This window comes from Aricia agestis, chromosome 17 (assembly GCF_905147365.1).
Source record: "Aricia agestis chromosome 17, ilAriAges1.1, whole genome shotgun sequence".
Taxonomy (NCBI): Eukaryota; Metazoa; Arthropoda; class Insecta; order Lepidoptera; family Lycaenidae; genus Aricia; species Aricia agestis.
This window is the reverse complement of record NC_056422.1, coordinates 11,929,292-11,956,596: the sequence shown is the minus strand read 5'-3', so window position 1 is coordinate 11,956,596 and position 27,305 is coordinate 11,929,292. Positions and strand designations below refer to the sequence as shown.

Genomic DNA, 27,305 nt, shown 5'->3' with positions numbered 1-27,305 from the left:
CATGAGTTGTCTTTTGCGGGAATTTTTGACAGTACAAGTTGTCATTTTGTCAATAAAAACATTTCGTAACGTGAATTTATCGTTTTTCTGTATGATTTTACCAGCGTTACAAATTATTTTGTAGTGATTTCAATCTAAATGCATGCTAGGTGAGTTCCGCGATGTCCTAACATCAAAATTGCTTGTGAATAAAGCCTGCGTCAATTTATTATGTTCGTACCAAACTTGTTATATTCCTCTTAACATGGCGCTGTCCAACGACATGTGGGGTAGATAACGCTCGTTCTTTGTCGTGTTAGGTTGTGGTTTTATGTTAAAAGTAGTGTGATTTTGTTTCGGGAAAGCTCATAATAAGTATTACAGCATCTAATGTAACGATCGTATGGTCTTCGTTTCGTAAATCGAGGCCAAAGTCAAGGGCCTAACAATGGTGAAAACCCGACGTAGTAACGGAGAGAACGGTGAGGTTGAGGACGGAAATTATACAATAAACGACGTTGGCAGCGTCTCCGATGAGAAGGTGACGAATTTCTCGATAGTATTTAGCTAAGATAGCTCTGCCACTTAACTATATTTTATGCCAGATACAGACCCTTATACATTCCCAAGTAATTTGCATGTGTCCACATGTTATGTACTTCACTAATTGACCTTATTCATTACTTGTAAGAGTCAATTGTTCATTATGTCCAAGGCATGTTCCCATTGCTTAATTTTCCAAGCTTTTTACATAATATTATTCCATTAATAAATTCTATATTACTTACTGACCTAACTAGTTAGATGATTCATTGTGTAATAACTTCTAATGGACATCACTCAATAAAATTTTGATTACATTTATTGTAAATGTTTTACTAGTAGCATTGTACATTGTGATTGCTCAGTGACAGTAGAAATTGAACTTAGTTTACTAGTTACATCATGCAAAACAACTTCATAGATTTGGTGCAAGAGGAAACTAATTTCTTCCACTTAAATGCTATTGAAAGTTGAAACCAATGTCTCTTATACAAATTAGAATAGGAAGTAAAAAGAACATAATATTAATATTTTTTCTGAATGATGCATTTATCATTATGAAGATCATGTAGTAAATATATAGTAAAAGCAACTTTTTCAAAGTATTATAACAATAATCTTTGGTTTTAAATCCATACAAATAATTTACACAGTGCTTATTTTTAGGCATCAAATTGGTCTAAGAGAGAGCTAAGAAGCAGCCAGTATAAAGTTACAAGAAAAATACAGCGTTGGCCAACAAAGTGTAAGTACAGAGTACATAAAACATTTTTTTTAAATCACTATTGTACTAGTAATCCCTCAATCGTGGATTCCTGGAAATCTATTGTTTTCGTGGTTGAATTCGACCGCTTGGGAGTTGAAGCAAGAAAAAATGGTCATAGTATCAGTAGACACAGTTTTAGTTTACAACACTATAACTGTGTTGTAAACTAAGGTAACACAGGCTTTAGTTTATAATTTCTCTGTTTTTAAAAACATGTAGTAAGATAGCTAAGGTATTAAATGCCATTGCAAAAGTGAAGGCTGTCACATAGCATGTAGCAATTCCATTGAAATACATTATTTTCCATTGCATAACAACACCTCATTTTTCCATTTCTTGTTACAGACAGCCGCAGTCGTCTCCGTGCCATAAAAATGCCTCGTTTAGTGTTTCCTGAGAGTGACACAGAGCCCGAGAAATACTCCAGAAGGTGAAATTAGCTAATATACTAATTTATATAGTATACAAGTTTGGTCATTAGATAGAAAATTTGATACAGAGTTTATATTGCTGGTGACTTTAGCTTGTGCATATAAAAATATAATGGCCTTTCTCAGTCATTATATTGACTTTCAATTTATATAATTTATGTGGACATAGCCTAGTTGGGCTAGGGTTAGAATTAATTGTGATCAGAAATTTTATATTTATGAGACCTCCCTAAACATTAGCACAATAAATTTCTGACTATAAATAATTCCAGGTGAAAGTCTAACCTGACTGGGCTAACAATTAAAATACATAAAACCTTTAAATTTTTTTTCCTATACCTATGCCACAAAATATGTGCTGTACAAAACCACCATTGAGTATGTCACTTATTTATGGTTTATTTTGTAGTTTCAATTACTTATTTATTAAATTATAATATTTTTGATTATAGATCAAGGCAAGTAAGAGTGTTTTTTGCTGACGAGAATGATTCCAATAATAGGAGTATGAAAATAAGAAGAAACAGAGGACCAAGGAAAAATTACATGGAAGAGAGTGAAGAAAAACAACAAAGTAAGTGAATATACTGAAATTTTTTTGAAGATACAGACTTAAACTATTTGTGAATGTGGCTCTATCTTGTACACTTATGGAAGATTTAAGGGGTACCAGGGTTTTTCATAAAAGCTTTTGACACCAATTTTGTTGACATCGTGCGCTATAATCTGTAGTCCACGCGGACGAAGTCGCGGGCAACAGCTAGTATCTTATATACAGCTTTGGTTTGTGTCGCGATGACACTGTCATTTGCATTATACTGTACTCGGCAAAACATAGCAGTAGCAGTCATTGATTTCCTGCCAAAAACTTGTCATTTTCTATACAAAGCTGCGATTGACAACATCTGACATTTCATTGTCAATCATGGTTTATATAGAAAATGACAAGATTTTGACAGGGAGTCAACGACCGCAACCGCCATGTTTCGCCGAGTACAGTATAGTATGTTTCATCAAATTTTATACAACACATACTATAATTATTATGTATGACTATGTCAACAATCATTAGTTTTCAAAGCTTGATATTTCAATACATAAATGGTGGTTTTAAAAACACTATAACTGGTCTTAGTGGACGCCTTTAACCAGCAAAGACAGCAAAGGATAGCAAAATAGCAGAAAGGTCTTAGGCCAGTATTTATACCGGCCTTAGTTCTAATATAGATAATATAGATAATATTAGAACCAATTCTAATTTGGTATGGTTTTCAGATGTTTCAGATGTGAGACGCAGCTGTCGCAAGCGGAAGCTGCTGCATCACAACTTCAACGAAAGCTGGATCACCAATGAGCTCAAAGTTAAAGGGTACCCTGACCTATACGGGTTCCCGGAGTCCAGCTCATCAGATGATTTCTCCTCGGGTGACGAGGCAGCGGTGACTAAGAAGCTGGTGAGTTACTTTGATATACTAAGTTAGTTGGTTCATATATAGCAAATACTACCTTTGTAGTATTTTTTATTTATAATTGTCTGTGTAAGAACTTGCAAACAAAGATCGAGTCATAGAACCATTATGAAATAGTTGTGTCAAATACAGAATATACACATTTTTTTTTGTTTTCTTAATAGAAAAGCTATGCTAAACTACAAGGTTATATTAATTTTAGGTTTAATTATTCAGAATTGAATATCTTTCTTTCTTTTATACCTGCATCTATATTCAAATAATTCAAAGACTTTTTCTCTCTGTCTCCGTATCCCATTTCTTTCTACTTCCATCTGTGTTCAAATCATGTTAAACTGTATTCTCTTTCTCTCACACAGACGCGCAGCCACAGGCCAGCAAACACAGATGATGACACACAGCGTCAGCGCCGTACCTCCGCCAGATTTAGTAACAAAAAGGTATGAACTGAGGCCAAGAGGTCTTGTTGTAAAAAAAACCGGCGGCTTGAAAGTTTCTAAAGGAGCAAGGAGTCTCCTCCTATTGCCTTATGAAATCACTAAAATAAATCAAAATGCAATTTGAAGATATTTAAATTTTGACTGCACTGGATTGCATAGCGCGTTGCTGCTTTTGTAATTATATAAAAAAACTAGACAGACAGATAAATAAAGTTATTTAATGTTTATCTGTCTGTCTAGTGAATTCCCTATTCAATTTTGATTTTTTATCAAAAAAATTTATAAAATTGGATGTGAGCTAAACCCAACAACATTATACCTAATGCATAAAACAAACTTTTAAATTAAACTTAAAAAAAAAATACATCCTTCTAAATGTAAAAATATTTCAGGATGCTTCAGAATCGGAGTCAGAGGAAGAGAACAATCAAACAGTCATCGAGAAGAAGACCACAGAAGTTAAGAAGGAGGAAGAAACTGAAAAGCCGGAGACAAAAGATACGGAGATGAAAGAAGAAGACAAGAAAGAAGATGACAAAGATAAACAAGAAGATGGAACAAGTGAAAGGTAAGAAACTCGGACATTGACATATCTTGAACTCCTGCAGTCAGTTTTTAAATTATTTTACGGCAATAAGGGTTTTCATTAATCATTTGCCACCAGAGGGACGCCTTACTGTCCAGTCTTTCGTGTCAAATGTCGTTTCCAGTGTCAGACACACATATGACAGCTATTTGACACGACAATTGACACGATAGATCCTATAGCTATCGCGTTCCATTTGATGTTAAAAACGATCAAAACGCTCATAACCTCCTCCTTTTTAGAAGTCGGTTAAAAATGTCTTCTATTTTGATCGTTTTTAACATCAAATGGAACGCGGTGTATATAGCGCCGTAAAACCCTCAATATGACTCAGTGGCGCATAATGCCGAAGTGCTAAACTAAAGCTTAGTGAACCGGGAATTAATTTTTTCTTGATTGTGCGAAGCATTGCCGTAGTAAAACATTCAACGTTGAGCATTATGTCGCATCTCTAGTGTTGCAATCATAAATTTAATATACCTAGCGGAATAGAGAAACAAGGGCCTGAGCAAGCGAGACGTCGCTATCAGTAACACTGCGTAGCAAAAAAAGACGTGTGATACATGACAGCAGAACTTTTTTGACGTCCAGTCGGCACTTATCGGTACGTTGAAAATTTAATTTCATAGAAAGATGCTTGTGTAAGTGTATGTATTATGTACACATATTTTTACACACAGATGTAAATCAATTTCGGTTTCGTTTGACAGCTTGAGATTGTTGCTCTATTCCACTATGTATATTAACTTTATGTTTGTAATAAGGAGTTTTACGCAAAGGTCGAAGCAGAGGGCGCTGTTAGCACAGTAAATAATCCGACCGAAATCAGACAATATGTTGCACACGTCGTATCAGAATATTGACAGAAACATTGTCAAACATTGAAAAAACTTTTTGTTTACTGTCTCTGCTGGTGCTGCGGTCAAGCGTGAAAGCATTGCAGTAATATATAATTGGAAAACAGCTGATCTACCATGAGTTTACAACTATAGTATTTATCGATACTCGATACCGTAAATATTTAGTATGGCGATTTTAGTTCCGCAAGTAACCGCTAGAGGCGCTGTAAAATTTGCCATATTAAAAATTTACGGTAGTCGGTATCGAGTATCGAAAAATACTATAGCTTTAAACTCATGGTAGAGCTGCAGGAAATATGTCAGACACTCGACTCAAATAACATTTACTTCTTTCAGCAATCAAAGACCTGTGAGATCTACTAGACGACGCGGCAGAAGAATCCAGAAGAAAGATGATAGCCAGCAGGACACTGGTGAGTCATGAATAAACAAATGTAATGTCAGAGAAATTAATTTATAAGCAGATGGTGGTTCTTTGTTATTTGGTAGTTGTTTGGTAGGGCAATGGCCGATGGTATGCATTATAATATAAAAAATAAAAATGATAAGCCTATAGTCTGTCAAGAAAGTGAATAAATTAAAAAGTGGCAACATTTTAGTGTCACCCCTTTCAAATCAATCTAATAAAAAGGGGATGACACTATGATGTTGCCACTTTTTAATTTCTTCACTTTCTTGACGGACTATACAAAAATATTTTAGTAAATCATAAATGGTATATTTTCTATTACTCATTAATTGTAAAAAAATATTTTACGATTTGAAGTAAATTTTCAAAATTGACACGCGACATTAGGAAATTTATTCAATCAAAATTTTGTGTTTTTGTAAATTTGTTTTATATAATTTTCTTTGTGTTGTTTAAAATTTTCGTGTATTTTGTAGTATAATTTTATTGGGTTTTGTGTAAATCGTGTACTTTCTAATATTCGGTTTGGGTAAATTGGTTTTTTGTGTTGTGACTGTCCTGTGATGTCAAATGTTAATTTTCGGTATCTAATAAAAGTAAGAAGTAGGTGAAATAAACCATTACACGTCGGCTTTCACGTCCTACACGCAGTTAACTAAGAATACGTGTGTAGATACATTATTTGCTCACTAAAAGTGACATAGTGCTGTTCCATGGAGCATCATGGCCTACATCTAGTTTAAAGTTCCTTACAAGGTATTATGGCTTACAATTTAAGTCATTTAAATATAGTGTTAGTTGTAGATTATACGTTACCCCTTTTATTACAAATAATAAAATAATAATTTTACACTGTACATATTCGATCGCGATTCATATATATATTATCGATATTCGATAACGACTGGCCCAATTAATAATTTCTGATCGACTAATAGCGCGTATCCGTGCGTGCGTCCTGATCCTCAGTCCTCGTCTAAGTGTCTAAACACACTAGGCCGAAAAAACGCGGCCGAAGTTCGGCATGATTACGCTTGCAATACGCTACGCATACAATGTTTTCGCAACCCTGATGCAACGCGCTGTGTGGACTGGCTCACGCGACGTAATTTCGGCATGGTGTGTTATCTTACATCTTGTAATTAATAATAAGGTAATTTAAAATACATTGCAGGCGTAATCTTGCCGCACTTCGGCCGCGTATCTTCGGCATGGTGTGTTTAGACCATAAAGTTAATATACCTAGCGGAATAGAGCAATAATCTCGAGCTGTCAAACGAAACCGAAATTGGTTTCATCTGTGTGTAAAAATATGTGTACGTATACATTTACACAAGCATGATGGAACACAAGCATGATGGAACATGATTTCTATGAGGTTAAATTGTCAACGTGCGGCACGTGCCCACTGGACGTCAAAAAAAGAAGGCTGCTGTCATGTATCACACGTCTCTTTTTACCACGCAATGTTACTGATAGTGACATCTCTCTTGCTCAGGCCTTTGTTTCTCTATTCCGCTAGGTATATTAACTTCATGGTTTACGACACTAAAAATCGAACAATGCGTCTTCTCGTTCCATTTTTGCTAAGGGGTAATCGCTGGATACTGTGCGACATGTGATAGTGTTGTAGAGGAAGTGTTGTGTGTGTAGCGTCAGAGTCATCGTCGTCGGAGTCGTGCGCGCTGACGCTGCGGCAGCCGCGGCGCTCGGGCCGCACGCGCGCCGCGCCCGCCTTCGTGCAGCTCGCGCCGGGGGAGACGCGCGCGCGCGGTGAGTGTGTCACCACATCGTGCTTGTAACTCGATGTACACATTATTTAAAGGCCGGCAACGCACCTGCAGCTCTTCTAATGATGCGAGTGTCTATGGGCGACGGTAGTTGATTTCCATCAGGTGATCTGTTTGCTCGTTTGCCCCCTTATTTTATAAAAAAAAGGCTCTGAGGGGAGTTGAGTATGCAAAGTATGAGGACCGCATTCTGTTGAAATCAGAAAAGCATGCAGATATGGTTCTGAATGTTGCCAGGAGTTGCAAATTGGTCCATTTGTTGTTTTCCCGGGTGAAATGTACCAATTTGCGAAACAGCCTCTAGTCTAGTCAGGATAACAGTGCTATAAATGTAAGAAATTACGACTAATGCATGTCTATGTTACTTTGTGGAATAAGTGTTAAAATTTTAAATAGACTAGCTGTATATGTTTGGTTACATGGTACGTTTCTATATTATGTGTATGAGTATGGTGCGACCGCACATTTGAGACACGACAGTTTTTAGACAATCTTGTTTCACATAGACGAGTCAGCTTTACGAACAGTTGTGTCTACCACGCGGCGCATTCCTAGACGAAACTGTCTACGACGACGCAACGCATACAATAATTGTATATTGAGTCAGATCAGTAGAGAACGCTCGGTTCAGACTAGGTACACCGCTAGACAGTTTTGTCGTTGATGTGCGCGCTCGCATACACTTTAAAGGGAAGCCGACAGTCGTTAGTCAGACTTGTCGCCGTGCAGTTCTTGTACGCATTAGACAACTTTGTCTATGAGACGTTTTGTTTCAAATGTGCGCGTCTAGTACTTTTTATTATGCGATAGTCTGTTTAAAAACTGTCGTGTCTCTAATGTGCGGTCTCTCTAACAGACAGGTTCAAATTTATGTGTGCAGTATAATGTTCGTATGGCGTTCGTATCTTATATCTTTAAACGAGCAATTCTTGTATATAGGGGGTTTCGGGGGCGATAAATCGATCTACATAGGAATCATTTTCAGCAGATGGCGTTATTAAGTAACACGAAGTCAATGAGTGGTTGCTATACCGAGCAAAGCTCGGTCATCCAGGTACTATTATATATATGTGTTACAACGTACAAGGCAATTAGGAAAAAGTTTTTTGCTTTAATATAAACATTAACTATGGTCGTTTCGTTTGCAGGTAAAACATTCACAATCAGAAAGAAACCGTACAGTTTGAGGGAGAGAAAACCGAAATTATTACGTAGGAAAACTATTAGATGTAAGTTGAAAAAGTTTTTTTTTCTTCACTAGTAATATTTTGCTTTTTAAAGAGCTTAAAAGGTATTATATATTTATTGTTTTATAAATTACATAGTAATAAGATTAATGTTTTGAACGGTGAGGTCCCAGTCGGTGTGGCGGCCAGTAGATCCGACATTTTACGATTTCCTTAGATTTTATGCTGCTCCACCCTTTGCCTTTAGATGTTGTGACATTGGCTTGGTGGAGAAGAGTCACTCAAGCTGGGTGGAGTTTCTAGGGTGTTAAAGAGATATCGTTCTGTGTCGAATCTACCCGCCATGTGGCTTAGGACTTTATCTTTCCTGTCTTTTATAGCCATTTTTATGTTATAATCTTTTATGTGGTCGGTTGACACCTCCGTGGCTCTTTTTATGAAGCTTGCCACAGCGTCTCCATCAGTGTCAGTGTAATAGACACAGGTGTTAGTGTGCCGGGATATAGCTACAACTGCATGAGGAACGCTGTCATGGATTGCCAGCTTTCGGGACTTGGTCTGTATGATGATCACCGAAGGACTTGTTAATCCCTGAGCTTCATGAATTGTGAGGACGCGAGAGTCCATTCCCGATCCATAGCCTGTATTAGTGAGGGCTGCTTTCACCTCTTGTGTGTGGACAAGATACAGGGTATTTAGATCGGTTTTAGGTATTCTCGCTCCTGTATACTTCATTAGCTTTAGGGACCGCACAATTTCCTTCGATGAATAGATGTTATTATAGACTATGCTTAAGGCGTATGCCACATCCATAGGGCTCCTGTGTGTGCAAGACAACTCCTGGGTGATGCTGATTACCAGGTTTGGACGAGTGTAATTAAGTTTAAAGAGGTTTTCGCGCTCTATAAACGGAAGTGGAAACGATACAAGTATGCTGCGAATCCTCCATGACCGGTCATAGCTTGCACGTGTGTAGGTGTTATTGTAACGTGCCTTAGTATTTCCCACGCCTTTCGAACAGTGGGGAAAAAAAACTTTTGTGACCGATCTGGTCGAGGAGGATTGGTATCTCTCCTGCCACTTAGCTGTTGTCCCCTCCCTTATTTTTCTCCGTATATAGGACATTGGCACTCTGTTGTAATCTGAGGCCGTGTTTATCGTAAGTGCAGCCTTTTTGCCAGTTCATCCGCTCTTTCATTTCCTGGGGTACCCACGTGAGCTTTTAGCCAGAATAGCCGCACTTTTCTGCCCTTCTCTGTTATGGCTTTTAGGTCTTTTTTCATTTCGATCGCAAGTGGTTGAGTCACCAAAGGATTTCTCAGCATGTTTAGCGACGATCTGGAGTCGCTCATGATGTTAATTAAGCTTTCCTTGGATGTCTTTGCCAATTGGATCGCTCTATAGAGCGCATAGATCTCAGATTGGAAGACCGTATTGTGCGGTTCTAGGCGGAAAGTGGAGTGTCTGGTTTCCCTACCCTACTTTAGAGCAGCTCCAGTTTTCCCCTCTATTTTACTCCCATCTGTATATATTTGGGGGCCGGTTATTTGGTGTTCATCAGTGGGGCTTTGGCTTACGTCTTCCAGGCATTCGTACTCAGTTATGATGAGTTGCGATGGATGTGGGTTTTGAAGTGGTCCCACTTTAGCTTCCACTTCCCTGTTTGGTGGTAGGTATTCTTGTGAGTACCCTTTTTTTATTTTAAATAGGGTTGACGCTTCGTGGATTCTCAGGTCTAGAGGCAGCAGGCCGGATAAGATTAGTGCCGAGGTAAGAGATACCGTGCGGTACGACTTTACAGATTTTTTGGGCGAAACCCCTTTGCAGTGCGTTTAGTTGTTTAAAAAAAAAAAATACATTTACAGTATAAACTTAACAAAATAAGCAGAGATTGGGACCACCTGGTAAGTATTATTACTTGTATTAGGCATCTCCCCGCTCTTCCATAAACTATAGCATACTTAACAACATTTAACTATAAAATATAACAGGTAAGTAATGTAAAATTTCTGTTTACAATTTTTGTTTATAAAAACTAACATCTAGAAACTGCATGCCAGTATACATGTAAACTATTTTGTGTTTGTGAGTATGTGTATGTATGTGTGTACGTGTATGTGTGTGATTAGAACAGATATTATTATGATTTTAAAGGGGAGAAAAAAGGTAAGTAAAAGTTTTTACATTTAGGTCATATAGTGCAATATTGATTCTGTCTCCTCGTACGACAGACATAATAGCCAAATTTTTTATATACAACTTTTCTGCTGCAGGGGCCCACGCACATGCCGCGTAAAGCACGATTGGTTCGATCACTGACACATATATGGTCCTGATTATCTCCTTGTTTAGATCCCAATTTATCTTCGCTGCACACGCCAGCTGTTTGTATATGTCAGCTGCTTTCCTGCAGGTTTTGGATACGTGCGCATTGAAAGTCATTTTGTTGTCTATAGTTAGGCCCAATAGCTTGATCTCATTTACTAATTGGATCCCAACGTCAGCCATGTAGATACATGTCTGTCGTACGAGGAGACAGAATCAATATTGCACTATATCACCTAAAATATGTACAAACTTTTACTTACCTTTTTTCTCCCCTTTAAAATCATAAAAATATCTGTTCTAATCACACACATACACGTACACACATACATACACATACTCACAAACACAAAATAGTTTACATGTATACTGGCATGCAGTTTCTAGATGTTGGGGGTGTCGTATTTTCGTTTATTTGTTATTAACATCGCGTTGGTCTTTTGCGGTGCAAAACGAAGTTTGTTTTCCAACCCCCATTCCGAAACCATTGCCAAAATATTATTAGCTATTTGTTCAATGGTTTGACCGTTATAACCTGAGATAACCAGCACCACATCATCCGCAAAGGCTTGTACATGTATGCCCATTTTTGCAAGAGTTTGCAGCAGCGAGTCGAGTATGAGGTTCCAGAACGTCGGGCCTGCTATTGAACCTTGTACACAGCCTTTCGTCGTCACTCTCTCGCTCGTTGCTCCAGCATAATTTACCCTGATCTTTCTGTTTTGAAGATACGACCTTATAAGGCCGTAGATGTTTTTAGGGCAACCCTTTTTTATTAGTTGAGCATTTAGAGCTGGCCACCACGCATTATCGAAGGCACCCTCTATGTCCAGTGAAATCATCAGCACTATCTTTTTAGCTTTTACTTCTGCTTTGATGTGTTCCACTAGGTCGTAAAGGGCGTCCTCGGTTCCGCGTTGGGGTGTGAAACCATACTGGTTTTGATGTAGTGTAGGTAGGAGACGCCATTGTAGTCTGGTGACGAAGAGTTTCTCTATGATTTTACCCAGTACCGAGAGCAGGCCGATCGGTCTTTAGGACTTGGGATGGGTGTAGTCCTCTTTGCCTGGTTTCCGGAGTATGCATACATGGGCCACTTTCCATTGTTCGGGGAAGTATTTTAAGTCTAGGCATTTGTTACCTATTGCCAGGAACAGCTTCCCATCACTTTTTATAGCAGCTGTGCATATGTCTGCCGTTAATCAATCCTGACCTGGGGCTTTCTTTGGATTTTGTCCTTGCAGGATCAATTCCAGCTCCGGCATCGTGAAAGTTGGATCGTAGTCAGATAGGCCTTCAATTTTCTCCGGATCTGACTTGACCATGATGTTTCTGAGCCTTTTATGGTGTTCTTGGTCGGTTTCCACAGAGTCCTCAGGGTAAAATGTACTTGCGAGAAGGTCCGCTGATTGCTGCGGGTTGAGCGTATTTCCTACGCTGTCCCTAAGCAGCGTCGGTTCTTGCCTTTCGCTGTTCCCCTCAGTACTCTGTAGATCCCATCCCACATGCTCTCGCGGTCTTGGGTTGAGCAGAATTCTGTGGCTTTTCTTTCTGTGGCTGCATTTGCTGCTGCCCTGTTGTACTCGTCCTTTGTTTTGAGATAATCCTCAATTACAAAATACCTACTGCTCTATATAGCTCTATATAGAGGTTTAAAGATATTATAAATTGCATGTTCTTTGTCCTTGTCAAGCACAAAATATATAGTGTGTCTTTGTTAAGTGGTGTAACATGCATCATATGCAATTATGCACATATACGTGCCAACGTTAAAGGAAGATCTTCCGAACGGTTGAGGTGGTCTGCTCATACATTTCAGCTGTAGTATATATACCGACGCCCTTAGAAAACTTCGATAGCGCGATGCAGGAATAGGTCGCTAATTGTGGGTACCGCAACAGAGGCAACATTAAAAAGATGAAAGTATAGAGCCATTTCAAATTCATCATTTCAAAATCTTTCAAGCGTACTTTCCAGCATATCAAGGACAAACACACAATTTTATTTTTCAACTTCTGTGGCTTTTTAATAAATGGTTTAAATATATTCGCTTTCAGCACAATCGCCGTCCACAAGTACCAGCAGCACTTCTAGCTCCGACACAGAGGAAGACCTCAATGTTTCTATGAAAAACAAGACTAAGGGCAGGTAATGACGTGTCATATACTTTTAAATACACTTGACACTGACCGTAACACTATGCTTGCAAAAAAAAAAGGCGAAAATGTGCAGTTACTTTCGGTTAAAAGTAGTTTTAGGGCCTGATAATGATTTCACCACTTTCTGATAAAGTGCCAAATGGCTCTTCATAACTTTTTTGACAGATTCTCCATACTTGATCTGTCAAGTTAATTGGTGGATAGCCTTATCAGGAAGTGGTGAAACAGGCCCTTAGTTTGTTAAAAAGGCTGATACTTTGACTAGCGGTTAGTAATAACATAGATTAGGGCTCCCGCACAGTACTGCAAATTCGCATCGCGTCGTATTATGTAAATTTTATTATGAATTTTGTCGCAGATATTTGCGATGCGATGCGAATTCGCAGTTATATGTGGGGGCTCAAAATTGATAACTGATAAGCCTCTTAACTGGTTTAGTAATTAAGATGTAACTACAATTATTATGTTCTTTTGCAGACAAAAATCTAAGTCAATGGACGATAAGACTGACAAGGCGTTACGTGACATACAACCTATTGCTGTCGATGGAAGTGTTAGGTTTTCGTCGGTGAGTAAAAAGGAAAAGGTGGTGATGTTTTCTGGGTTTTATTCGCATAGAAAAAATTATATTTTGTTATTTTAAATCATATTCCTGGGTTCTTGGCCAAGTCGCATCCGATATTTTTTTTTATCAAAGTCAAGATTTGACATATTACGCCATAATTACAAGTCATCCCAATTGAGACATAACATGCAACCATTACAAATGAGGCGCCAATATTTAGATGCTATATTTTTATTTAAAATAATACACAATTATATTGATTCTTCTTCATTATTAGAACATATTTCTTTTAAAATTCCAAACTTTTTATCAAGATCAAAGAATACATTTCATATCCCTCTCTCACGAACCAACTACTCAAAAAACTCTTTTCTTCGTCGTGCTTGTGACCACTATAACAAAAATTTAAACACTGTTGACATATTTTGCAACAATTTATTATCATATAAATCAAAAGTGCGTTGATTAAACAATAACTATAGACTCATGTTAGATAAGTACAGTTGTAAACATTTAATGTACAATAATATAATATTGTAAGATGATTGTAAGGTGTTATTATTGTAATATTACCATATACTTTAAACTTTTGTATGTAATACACAATGTGTTCTAATGACTCAACGCTACGAATTCACCATAATATGTGTTAGTTTTATATTAAGTAATGGTACTTTAGGCTTGATTGTAAACTTATATTCAAGTATTTTTGTATAATGGCCGTTTGTTACCTAAATAAAATAAAATAAAATAAATACGTTGCCATCGATGACCCAAAATGATTAACGGCTGTTCCCAATATTTGATCTATCTCTGGTTTTGCCCTACTACAGATAGGAATAGCTCACATTAGACATAAAATATATGTCTCTAATGTCTAATGTGAGCTATTCCTATCTCTAGTAGGGCAAAACCAGAGATAGATCAAATATTGGGAACGGCCGTAAGTCTGACTGTATTAAAATGTGCCAAAAGGATTGCGAATGAACCAGTACTAATGAAAGCTACGACAGCTCTTTTGGGATTGATAGAAGGCATCGCGTAAGGGCGTTATTGTCGAATCTCGACTTCAATATTTAAACTATTAATTAATACAACTTGGCTAAGTATCCAAAAATGTTGAAAATAATAAAACATTTTTGGTTTGTGTCGTTTTCATCAGTTTGGCTTCTTTAAACACACTTTCTGTAAAGTTTTGACCTTTGACCCAGGTCGGAGGTCTAGAGGAGCACATCAAGTGTCTTCGCGAGATGGTGCTGTTCCCGCTGATGTATCCGGACCTGTTCGACAAGTTCCGCACGCGCCCCGCCAGGGGCGTACTCTTCCATGGACCCCCCGGTACGGGAAAAACGCTGCTAGCCAGGTACGCCACTTAATATGTTTATTGATTAAACTCTTACAGTTTATGTTTATTAATGAAACTGTTCTACGCTTATGCTATTGCATGAGTGTTGGGTTAGCGTAAGCGTGACGTAAATATTTTTTATTATTGGGCTAGTCATTAATTTGCATGTAACGACCTCAAAATTAAAGGCGCAGTTTGACTTAAGTCGCAGTTGACTATCCTTAGAAGAATATGGCTTCGGTCAAACCTAAGCGTCAGTAACGCGTGACGCGAGCGGGACGTGGGACGGGAGCGTCTGCAACGCGAAACTGGTGTGCACACCTGCGCGACTACGGTGCGAAACCGTAGATTATTCCCGCTCTGCCGACGCGAACGTCCCGCGTTGCAGACGCTTTGGTCGCGTAGGTTTGGCCGAAGCTTAAGATCGGCATCTTATTCTTCTGATGTGTCTACTAGTTTGCACCTTGAAATAAAGTATCCTTTTATTAATTTCAATAATTCAGGGCCTTGGCGAACGAATGCAGCCTCGTCGGTGGCAGGAAGGTGGCGTTTTTCATGAGGAAGGGAGCGGACTGTCTCAAAAAGTGGGTGGGGGAGAGCGAGAGACATTTGAAACTGCTGTTCCAACAGGTAGGAGAAAATTGAATTTGGCTTAACATGACAAATGTTAAAAAGTTTTAGGGGCTGTTTCACCACTTATAAGTGCCCGATAGGCTATCCACCACTTAACTTGACAGATAAAGTATAGAGAATCTGTCAAATAAGTTGTGGATAGCCTGTCCGGCAGTTTATCAGGAAGTGGTGAAACAGGCCCTTAGAGTTTTTTTAAAAGCGCTTATCGTTAAAAGCCTCTGTAAAATAAAAAGATTAAAAAAAAAAGCGCTTATCACAGGAACTAATGGTTCGAACTGAAAAAATGATTTTGTTGGATAGTCCAAAAATCGAGAAAGGATTCAGGCTATAAATGTGAATAAACAGGGAAAATAATTAATATAAATTTATAAAGTAGTAGACACAATACAAGCGCTGACGAAGACAATGTCGCTGGAAACAGATAATCTTTGTATTTTACGAAAATGAGATAGCGTAAAATTCGTGCGCGAGTGAAAGAGACAACTAGCGTCAAGCCTTTATAACATTTCTCTTCTGATCGTTTCAGGCGAACAAGATGAAACCGTCTATAATATTTTTCGACGAGATCGACGCTCTGGCGCCGGTGCGCAGCGTACGGCAGGAGCAGGTGCACGCCAGCGTCGTCGGCACGCTGCTCGCCGAGATGGACGGCCTGACTGACAGGTGAGACGTTATATTGTGTCGGGCGGACACTTCGACGAGATCGACGCTCTGGCGCCGGTGCGAAGCGTGCGGCAGGAGCAGGTGCACGCCAGCGTCGTCGGCACGCTGCTCGCCGAGATGGACCGCCTGACCGACAGGTGAGACGTTATATTGTGTCGGGCGGACACTTCGACGAGATCGACGCTCTGGCGCCGGTGCGCAGCGTGCGGCAGGAGCAGGTGCACGCCAGCGTCGTCGGCACGCTGCTCGCCGAAATGGACGGCCTGACCGACAGGTGAGACGTTATATTGTGTCGGGCGGACACTTCGAGGTGAGACGTTAGAGCCTGATTATACGCACCGAGTACAGTGCTCTCTGCTAATAAACTTGGCCGAAAGCCCCTGTCTCGCCACCGTCTCACCAATCTACTTGGTACGTAGGACTTTTTATTGTTTATATTACATCGAGCAATATAGAAAGAGGAACTATTATGATGACTGATGTCGCAGAATTGTAACAACAATAGTCATCGTGCGGAAGCTTCGTTAAGCTGTATCCACACCGGCGGCACGGTCGGCGGCCCGGCCGCCGGCTAAGCACACATGCCGCCGGCTTCGGTGGCAAGGTAATATAAAAGCCGGCGGCAAACCCGGCGGTATAAGCCGACGGCATGTGTGGATGCGCCATTAGACTCGATAATAAACAAGCGTGAAATTACTCGACCTAAGTTTAGTCGGCCTAAATGAAGCCCAGCCACATTCAACTAAATATAACCGAAATAGCGCAGATAATTTCGTATGGAGTTACTTTGATTCCCGGGAAAGGACTTAGTATACTTTTCATCCCGAAAAAACGTGGCTCCTGTGCGATAAACGAAATTTTTCGCAACGGAGTGCGGGCGACATCTAGTTAACGTAACGTAATAAATCAACAATGGAACGATACTTTGCTGGCGATGACCCGAAACTGTACTAAAAACAACTATTTTCAGGGGCGAGGTGATAGTGATCGGTGCGACGAACCGTCTCGACGCGGTCGACCCGGCGTTACGTCGCGCGGGGCGCTTCGACCGCGAGCTGCACTTCGCGCTGCCGGCCGCCGCCGCGCGCGCCGACATACTGCGCATATACACCGCGCACTGGACGCCGCCGCCCTCGCAGCAGGCTATAGAGCACATAGCTGACGTCACTAACGGCTACGGCGGTGAGTATTGTTCTAGAATGTTCTATATGCTTCATACAAGTTGCGGCATAGTCAAAACTTGGCATAAAAATAAACATTATGCTTAGTACTCACTACTCACATGCGGTTTTGCTCGATAGTTTGACTCCAAATCGAGTGATAATTACTGTGTGGACCGCAAAACTGACAGCTCGAAGGCTCGCATCGAGCCGGCTTGATGGAATTAAATATGTCGATTTAGAATAAAACTATCGAACAATGCTGAATGTGTGGACGAAAGCCCGAGCCGCGAGTTTTGCTCGACGTTAGTGCTCGATCGAGCAAAACCGTATGTGAGTTAGCTTTAAAGACCATTAACATTTCAAAGAAAAATATTCCTGTTGCAGGTTCTGATCTGAAAGCGCTATGTTCTGAAGCCGTGTTGAAGGCGCTCAGAAGAGTTTACCCTCAAGTGTACAACAGTGAACACGCTCTACTTATAGACCCCAGAAACGTAAGTCTGCTTATTGATCGTAAAAATATAATTTGTTAAAAAAACATACTTACGCACACTTACAACACTTTTACAACAACTTACGCACACTTGTGCGAAACTTTAATTCGTCAAAGTAAATCTTTGGATAAACTTCATGTTACTTCTCTTTATTCGTATTTATTATACAAAGACATTACCTAATAATATTTAACGCAAATATTGATGCAATAAACTTTTGTGTTGACAGCATTATTTGTTTTAGGTGGAAGTACGATTAGAGGACATGCGGGGTGCCATGGTGGGACTGGTGGCAGCGGGCGCGCGCTGCGGCCCCGCCCCCGCGCGCCGCCTGCCCGCCGCCGCGGCGCCGCTGCTCGCCGCACAGCTGCACGCCGCGCACGCACTCATGCACGCACCGACCCCGCCCCACGAGAGGTAAGAGTGTTGCAAGTGTATCAGCTAGTAAAAATAACACATAAAATATCTTTTTATTCAAAATAAATATCATGAATACACTTTTTTAACGTCGTAGGAAGAATGTAGAAACTAAGATGCCTACCACCGGTTCGGGAACTAACCCGGCGACAAGAACCGTCGTAAGAAACTCGCACGGGGCAGAAACGTCTTGTTGTAGCTTAACATTGTAAATAAGCAAAAGCAGGATTTTAGTATACATATTATTACATATTATAGCGATTTAGCGGTGTCTTGATAATCACTAACATGCAGTTGAAAAAATCTATGATAACACAAGAAGTAAAAGAACTTCCTGAAAAGAAACTTCTAAATACCGAATACACCATAAACTTTTACTTACAACTTTGTGCTCCTAACAGAAAAACAGTAGCATGTGCCTCAACGCGATTCCCGTTTGTATAAGCTCCAAACACCATCAAAATCCGTTCTGTATATTCGAAAAATATATCACGAAAATGAAGTGCAAACGCTTCCTTTTCACGATATAAGTGTAAATTAAAATTACTTTTTTCTCGTATTCGTACTGGTACAAAACAACAGCTAACAGTGCAGTCAGGTCCACAGAGTCACCGCTGGCGCTACCGACGTTGCTGTTACTGGGCGAGTGTGCGGACACATTACTGGCGCCAGCACTGCTCGAGCGAACCGCACTCACGGTTAAAGAGCTGAGTGTAGCGACGCTGCACTCAGCGATGGCATTCACGCAGGAGCAGGCGCTTTTATCAGTGAGTGATATTGATTAAATGTTTTTCTACTTACCACTGACAAAAAAAATTGCTGCTGCTGCCTGCTCGCGCGAGTCTATGTATCCTTAATTGTTTTAATAAACTATCTTATGTCTATCTTTGTATCAGTATATTGTAAGCGTTTCCTCATTCCTGAAGAAACAATATAATATTAAAAAAAGACCACAAAAAAGCCATGCTTAAACTAACACTAATGTTACAGGTATTCTCGGAGTGCCGGCGCGCGGACGGCGGGTGCGTGCTGTGGGTGAAGGACGCGCGCGGGCTGTGGGCGGCGCTCGGTGCGTCCGCGCCGCTGCTGCCCGCACTGTGGCGTGCGCGTGCCGCGGGCGACGCCACCGCCCTGCTGGCCACGGCGCCGCTAGATGACGAGCTGCCAGCACAGGTTAGTGTGTATTATAATTTATAAGACACAGATATAGTAACTCCGAGGTGTAGGATGAGATGATGATAAAGTAATAAACCCCTATTCTAAGGTATTTTTGAAAAGGAGTTTATCTCCTTCTTAGATCTTCATCTTAGCCCTAACGATGAAACTTTAACCAAAAATGACAAATAAACGTTAGAAAGCCGTGAATCAAACTTGGCATCAGAACAATTTGTAAACCACAAAAAAATGCATTTTTGATTCGTATTTTCTTAATTTAACATTATTGTCTTTCACAGTTCCTTGAAATGTTCCCGTCGTACAAGAACTGCGTGTACCGCGTCCGCGAGCCTCACACGAGCGAGGTGATCAACTTCCTCCGGCCGGTGGTGACTGAGGCGCCGCTGCGGCCGCCCGTCATAGAGAATACTGAGCCGCCACCGCCGTTGCCGAGAGGTGAGTGGTTTTTTAACCGACTCCAAAAAACTGTTATCATCACACTCGTGGAAAAAAAAACAATATTATATCTAAAAGTTACTGCTAGGGATAACAAATAAACGAACTTTTACATGGTCCGCAACCGTAGCATAGTTGCAACAACAATGTTTCTCGAGAAAACTGTAAAAGTTTTCTCTTTCACAAGTAATTTAAAAATATTTCCATACTCTCAGCGCCCCCGCCGCCGCCTCCCCGCGAGTCGCCCACGGAGGTGGCGCGACGCAAACGCGCCGAGGACTACAAGCTGCGCGAACTGCGGATATTCCTTCGTGATATCTGTCGAAAATTAGCATCAAATAGGAGGTTCTACAAGTTTACCAAGCCCGTGGATTTGGAAGAGGTACGATAATAATCAACACTAGGTACGATAATAATATATCAAACCTAGTGTTAACTAATAACCGCTAGGTTAAGTTTAGAATTTAGACTCCAAAGGAAATTGTAGTATATTTCTTTTCTCGTTAACCCTTACCCCGAATTAAATAAAAGCTGTTGAGGAGGCTATTGACCTTTCTTCAATATAAACCGAAACATTTAAATTATCTGTCTGGCAATTAAAATCTATTTAACTTTTATCCCTACAAAAATATTGCATACATCCACCCCAAACTTTCGCATTTTATTGTATGAAGTTATTAGATTTATTACGAGAAAAAATATTTTTTTAGGTGACAGACTATCTGGACATCATCAAACAGCCGATGGATCTGGAGACGATGATGACGAAGGTCGACATGCACAAATACAACTGTGCCAAGGAATTTCTGGACGATATCGACTTGATATGCGCCAACGCGCTAGAGTACAATCCTGATAGGTAAAAACTTACAGTGACAATGCCCACTTGCGCCACTGACCGGTGCCCAGTTTCTGAGTTATTTGACAGCAGTTGTGTATTCACTATCGCTTTTGATCGGCTTTAACCAATATACAGCCAGAGAAGACAGAACTAAGGAGTACCAAGGAGTACTAAGTAGTTCTGTACGTGGGAGAGCCATGCTTCGGCACGAATGGGCCGGCTCGACCGGAGAAATACCACGTTCTCACAGAAAACCGGCGTGAAACAGCGCTTGCGCTGTGTTTCGCCGAGTGAGTGAGTTTACCTGAGGCCCAATCCCCTACCCTATTCCCTTCCCTCCCCTTCCCTTCCCATCCCATCCTTACCCTCCCCTATTACCCTATTCCCTCTTAAAAGGCCGGCAACGCATCTGCAGCTCTTCTGATGCTGCGAGTGTCCATGGGCGACGGAAGTTGCTTTCTATCAGGTGACCCGTTTGCTCGTTTGCCCCCTTATTTCATAAAAAAAACCTCGACTTCAAATAAACGGGCGAATATATGCAAGTTGGGTGTGAATGTCACTTTCAACATGTTTCACAATGTTGGGTAACGCATTAGTACTGCGCGCGCCGGCCGATATGACACACTACGTCAAACGTATAAACGAGATCTCTTCTGAGTTGGCCTACTCATTAGTTCTGTGTACTCTGATTCAGCCATGTTGAGGAGACAAACTTCTGTTAAAAATGTCAGAAACTGGACATTAGGGAGTTAATCCTTGGACACATTTTGTTTCTTTCTATTGTCATGTATGTGAAAGAGAAGGCATATTTTGTCACAGGATTAGCAGTAACCAAGGAGGATCCATATTCCATAGTTTTTTTCGTGTATTTGAATTAATTTCTTATAAATCATATTCCTAATCTTTTTATAAATACTATGACAATTTTTACACGTTTTATTAAGTCACTTACACAAAGTAAGATAAATTTTACGTTGTCAAAAGACTTGCTTAAATTCACTAACCATGCTTCATTTAAGTACGAAATAACAATAAAGCTTAAAATAGTTTAATTTATTAATTATAATTTATAAATAGTTTTAGATAATCATTTGAAAGAAATACTTACATCGTAATAACTTCTAGTTTACACGAGAAAATTTGGTTGTTATTTATGTGATTTGAACGCGATTTGTTTAATATTTTTGTAAATAATTGACGTTAAAAGCGTATATTATCGTGTACAAAACGATTTAGATCCTAGTAATAGTATATAATAGTATCGTTTTAGTAAAATAATCAAGATAAAAATTACCTATTTATAACGGCTTTTTGCCGGCCGCGGCCATTTTGAACTTTATTTGTATTGCACTAAGGACGAAGTTTGCTTGTGTATAATACCAAAACCGGTTTTTATTACTCTTATCTCTTATCTGTTTATTGATAACAAGTTAAGTTATTTCAAAGAATTGTTTACATAAACAGTTTGTATAGCTCTGTGTTATTGAGATTATAATAATGTATTAATATATTTGTTGCGAAATAGTTAGAAACATAGATTTCAAAGTTTACAGTGATGAGACAAATATCACATCTGACTAAATACTATATTATGATGGCTTGATAGATAGAAAATTTAACATATATTATAATATTTTTCACTCAAACATAAAATATGGATTAGATGTAAGGTTATTACATTATTTGTACAAAGAGGGTAGGCCGGGTGCCATTTTTTTTTTGCAAACCACGTACCCTACATTTTTGCAAAGATTTTGGCACTTACTGAAGGGTTAAATATCACATTTTAAAAAATCTGCGTATACCGTGCGTGCAAATTTGCGTCGCCCGTTCATGTTTGCGTGCACCGTGCGTCCAAGCGTGCGACAATTTGGGCTTTAATGTTTTTGTTCGTTTCTTTCTGTGCTCTTGTTTCTAATGACTAACGTGTTTTTCTTTTCATTAACCCTTCCATATTTTCCGGTGCCATTCAAAGGGCTAGAGGGATGTGTAGGTATGGAAAGATTCTTATTTATTTTATAAATTGTATTTAATTAAAAGCAAGTAATATACACTATACATTATACATTTATAACATCCTCTAACCTTTTGTTTTTATTTAAAAGTATTATTTTAATAGCATGGAACATGACTCAAAAGTAAATTAATATTGTGTTTTGTATTTTTAGTTTATTATTATTCAATAATGTCGTTTAAAATTTAGAGTATTGTTGTATTCAAAATTAAATACGGTAGATAAAGACTATTCACGTAAACTCTTTATGTAAACCACAGTACTTTATATTTAATTATGTAGTATGCTCGCCTGCCCTGCTAATAATTTATTCTTTTATAAAATATAATACAAAAAGGGTGTAACAAAACAAAGTAATAATATTTTAGGGTGTGTAAATGTTCCTTGTATCGAGTTCATTGTGGAAGTAGGGCTTGGTAAGCAGCTCTGAAAGTGTTACTTTTTTTAATTTTTGTGTAAGGACAAATTTATAAATGCATTTATTATAGTAACGTAAAAGTGATAAATAACTATTCCTAAGTAAATTATGCATTATCACTTTGTTTTGTTACACCCTGCATAAAAATTCTTTATCTCTTTTATCGTTATACTTAAAATTACTCAATTTCTATGTAAGTGCTTATATCACTTTGGTTTATCTCATTAATTAACTAATTATACACTGAATTTTGTTTGTAAGTGTTAAAATATCATGTTTGCTTGTTAATCACTTCCTTGTTAATGGTGAAAACCTGTCATTGGCTTCTTGTTTTTTCTAATCTTTAGTTATTTAAGTAAAATTGTAAGTTGTTGGTTTTGAAATATTTTATAAATAATTAAAACTTTTCTATACGCAGGACGTCGTCCGACAAGCAGATACGTCACGAGGCGTGCTCGTTACGGGACCACGCGCATGCGCTCTTCGACGCCGAACTGAATAGCGACTTTGAGATGGAGTGCCGTGAGATCGCACAGCGCCGCAAACAGGAGGGCGATGCGGATAACGATCTACCTGATTTTATATACACCGCGTCGAACCTACGTAAGTGTTTTGTTACGTCACCTTTTAAACTGCTTAAGGAAAATCTATCCTGGCTTTTGTCATATATGCCAAGTGTCTTACGACCTGTAAGTACGATTTGTTTCATAATTGCCGTGATTTTTTGTGTTTGGACCATTCTCCATGTTTAAAAAAACGTAACAATTATATGGAAGAAAAATTTTGTTCTGCTTCTTCTTTCTTCAAAAGAAACTTCAAAAGAGCTAATATTATATGGCATTTGCAGCTGGCATGAACGACTCACAGAACGATAGCAAAATCCAGTCGACGCAGAATGGCGAGAAGTCTGAAACGCATTCCGCTAAACGCAAGCGGAGAAGAATGAACGCCTGGTCCAAGGGATTAGTGGTGAAGCGACCGAGGACAGCGCAAAAGGTATAAACTTACGTTTGATTTAATTCATTAAAATGTTATCAAGCACTTAAGAAGTTTTGTACGTAAAGGGTTTGTCGATCTGGATAAAGCAAAATGTTTAAAGACTTAGGTTTAACCTAGGCTTGGTTTGAGCACTTCGAACGTAACCGGGCTAAGTTAACTTGACTACGATGCGCTACGTCACGCATGGCGCAGCGCTACACAGCGCTGCATGCTATTATGATTATTATTGCATCATCGTCAGTCATAGTTACGTCTCATTGATACTCTATTTTAACAGACTATAATTAATTACAGAGCTTTACAAGGGACACGAGCGGTATAACAGACGAGGAGTTTAAAGAGAACAAGCCAATCACATCGACGCCGCTCGCGAACGGGTCGTGTTCGTCCGGCTCGGACGATGACGCGCCGCTGCGGCCGCCGCGCTCGCGCTCCCCGCCCCACTCCCCGTCGCCCGCGTTACACCCCGCCGCTTACAATATGGCGCATGAGATGTACGTATGTTGTAATGTATACGCTACCTTTTTTAAGCCGCTTGCATAACATACTTAACATATATGTGCACGTACGAGAGCGTGTATATACGCAATCGTATGTGTACGTTTTAATGGTAGCTATTAATAATCGTATACACGCAGCTGCGTGTATGTACGCAAACTAGTGCCTATATGCACGTGTAGATATTTATATTTAACCTCGTCATTGATATAGAATAAAATGGCCGTGAATTTTTATGTTATTAATAATTTTAGGTCCGCTAAAACTCCAGAGAAAACACCAACAAAAACATCACCAAAGAAAAGAAATTCCGGTCAAGAAGTATCGAATTGGGGTACGAATTAATTATGTATTTTTTTAAATTGTGACGAATGTTTTTTGAGACAAAAGCTTATAATAAAGTAGAAAAATCCTTTACTTCTATGTCTTTAAGTCTTTATAACATATTAACACAAATATGTTTCTTCAGATGCCGAAACAGTAGTGATAAACAAGACTGAATTAGATAACATACTGTATAAGAACGCGAAGGCGCTACGAAGTATAGGTCTCGAGGCGCTACTCGACCTACACTCACAAATAGAAGCCGCGACGCAGACATACAGGTAATAAATACGTTTTAAAAAATCATACACCGTGACTAATAAATACACTAGAACCAAAATATATTTTGCGCCAGGATTCGTGCTGACACCCTTCAATTTTTCGAAATAAAAGTATCCTACGTCCTTTCCCGGGATTCCAAGTATTTCCATATCAAACAGAAATATCGGTTTAGTGTTTTGGGCGTGAAGAGGTGACAGACAGACGGACACTTGCATTTATAATATTAGTATTAAAGCCTCCGTGGTCTAGTGCTTTAGAGCGTGGGTTCAATTCCCGCGTTGGAAACATATTATTTCCAAGTTTGGTTAGGACGATGCAGGCTGATCACCTGATTGTCTGACAAGTAAGATGATTCATGCGTCGGATGGGCATGTAAAAAGTCGGTCCTGCGCCTGATGTCTCGCCAGTCGTGTCGGTCTTCCGTCCCACTGGGTTATGAGAGTGAAAGGAATAAGTGAGTGCTCTTGTGTACTGCGCACACACTTGGGCACTATAAAATTACTCTTGCGTAACAGGCCTGGTTTCAATGAAACTGGCCACCGTTAGGAAAACCGGTGTGGATAGTATTATTATAATATTCTAGTAAAAATATGGATATGGATACAATATAATTTATAATGCGTCTTTTTAATGTACCCGACAAAAACAAAACATCTTGGCGCGGGCACTCCCGTGCCCCCAGATATATTGTAGCTTAAACATTGACTTTAACAACTATTTTTATTAGTAAAAAGGTTTGTCTTTCTCAAGTTAATAATTCTATGTATTCTGGGCCTGTACCACGAAACGGTTTTGAGACTCAAACAATCGTACGAGAATGTTGCGTCCTACTCTTACAAACGTGAAATGACGTTGTTAGAGCAGGACGCCGCATTCTCGTCCGATTGTTTGAGTCTCAGATCGGTTTCGTAGTAGGCCTTCTGTTTCCCCTCTCAGCCATCCTTTATTCATTGAAATATTTGACTCATTTAACTTTTTGTCATTTTCAGGTACCAGTACGATAGAACAAAACTGCCACAAGAGATACAAGCCATAGTCAGCAGGTATATACAGCACGCTAAGAAATAAATGGCCAACCTGAGCCTTCTGTCAAAAGTTCAAATGTATACTCCATAAAAGATTTAGCTCCACTGTGCGAAAGAGACAGCCATAGTCGTACTTTCTTTCTCTACAGCAAGGCTGTCTGTCTATTTTAAGCACCAAAGGTTCATCACACCTGTAAAAGTATATGCAGGGCTTCTTAACTTTTGCTCGCAGATGCAAAATAAATATTTATTTTTACTACTTGATAAAATAGCTGTATATAAAGAAAGTTTTTATTTAAACTACTCAAAAGATACTCCATAGTGCAAAAGTTAAGGAGCACCGTCTTTGAACATTAAACTCAGTACAAAATTTTATTTCTCTAACGAATGTTTTATTCTTCAAACATTTTACTCGTTATAGCAAAGAATAATATTGATTTAGAAAAAATGGTACATTCTTTAAGTTATTACTATTATTAACGATTGCGTGGGACTTAACACCAAAACGTGTCGGACTGAAATGACTGTTAAATTTAATTACCTACCGTTAATTCTATCATTGTGATTGTCTGTGAACATTCACATATTTAAAGCACATGCTTTAAATTGCTCAGCATCATACGTGTCAATTTCACCAATACTGCAATTAATTTTAATCGTGTATTGAAATTTCTTGCCTTCTCTTTCATAAATACTTGGAATGAGAGAGAACATTATAGTTTTCTTTTAAATATTCTATTATATCTTTATAATATAGGACAGGTAAAACCAATCTTTGATCGTCCTTCTTATTTAAACGTTGAATATCGCTATTTGAATAAAAATTTAATTTATTACTAACTCATTAACACTAAGTTTTATTTATTCCGTAGTTAACATTTTTTTAAAAGTAATTTTGCATTTGTAGACGGAATCATGACACATAGTTTACTGACTTTTATTTTTAAAACATGGCGTCTCCACGATAAGTCCAAATCTGACAATAGTTTCTAGTAATATTCCTAAACAAGAATTTATAATATTATCTGTAACAGTAGCCTAAACATTAAACTGGTATAATATTATATATTTC

At 39.0% G+C, this 27,305-nt stretch overlaps 1 protein-coding gene across 2 annotated transcripts; it reads left to right on the top strand.

The window, feature by feature from the left end:
* The first annotated feature begins 63 nt into the window (after positions 1-63).
* Positions 64-26,986, top strand: LOC121735329 (ATPase family AAA domain-containing protein 2-like). Of its 2 annotated transcripts, XM_042126119.1 has the most exons (30): positions 64-520; positions 1,189-1,267; positions 1,634-1,718; positions 2,172-2,293; positions 2,995-3,173; positions 3,548-3,628; positions 4,021-4,196; positions 5,411-5,487; positions 7,137-7,256; positions 8,422-8,502; positions 12,843-12,933; positions 13,422-13,512; positions 14,721-14,872; positions 15,358-15,484; positions 16,014-16,150; positions 17,121-17,332; positions 17,698-17,804; positions 18,049-18,221; positions 18,820-18,988; positions 19,212-19,394; positions 19,676-19,832; positions 20,048-20,214; positions 20,543-20,691; positions 22,649-22,666; positions 23,524-23,708; positions 23,953-24,101; positions 24,399-24,598; positions 24,857-24,936; positions 25,072-25,207; positions 26,198-26,986. In XM_042126119.1, the coding sequence occupies exons 1-30, from the start codon at positions 428-430 to the stop codon at positions 26,274-26,276; spliced, it is 3,855 nt and encodes a 1,284-aa protein (XP_041982053.1). In that variant the 5' UTR covers positions 64-427; the 3' UTR covers positions 26,277-26,986. The 2 variants fall into 2 exon arrangements, with proteins under 2 accessions (XP_041982053.1, XP_041982054.1); XM_042126120.1 differs by lacking the exon at positions 22,649-22,666 and having other exon boundaries at positions 26,198-26,985.
* The last annotated feature ends 319 nt before the right edge of the window (positions 26,987-27,305 follow it).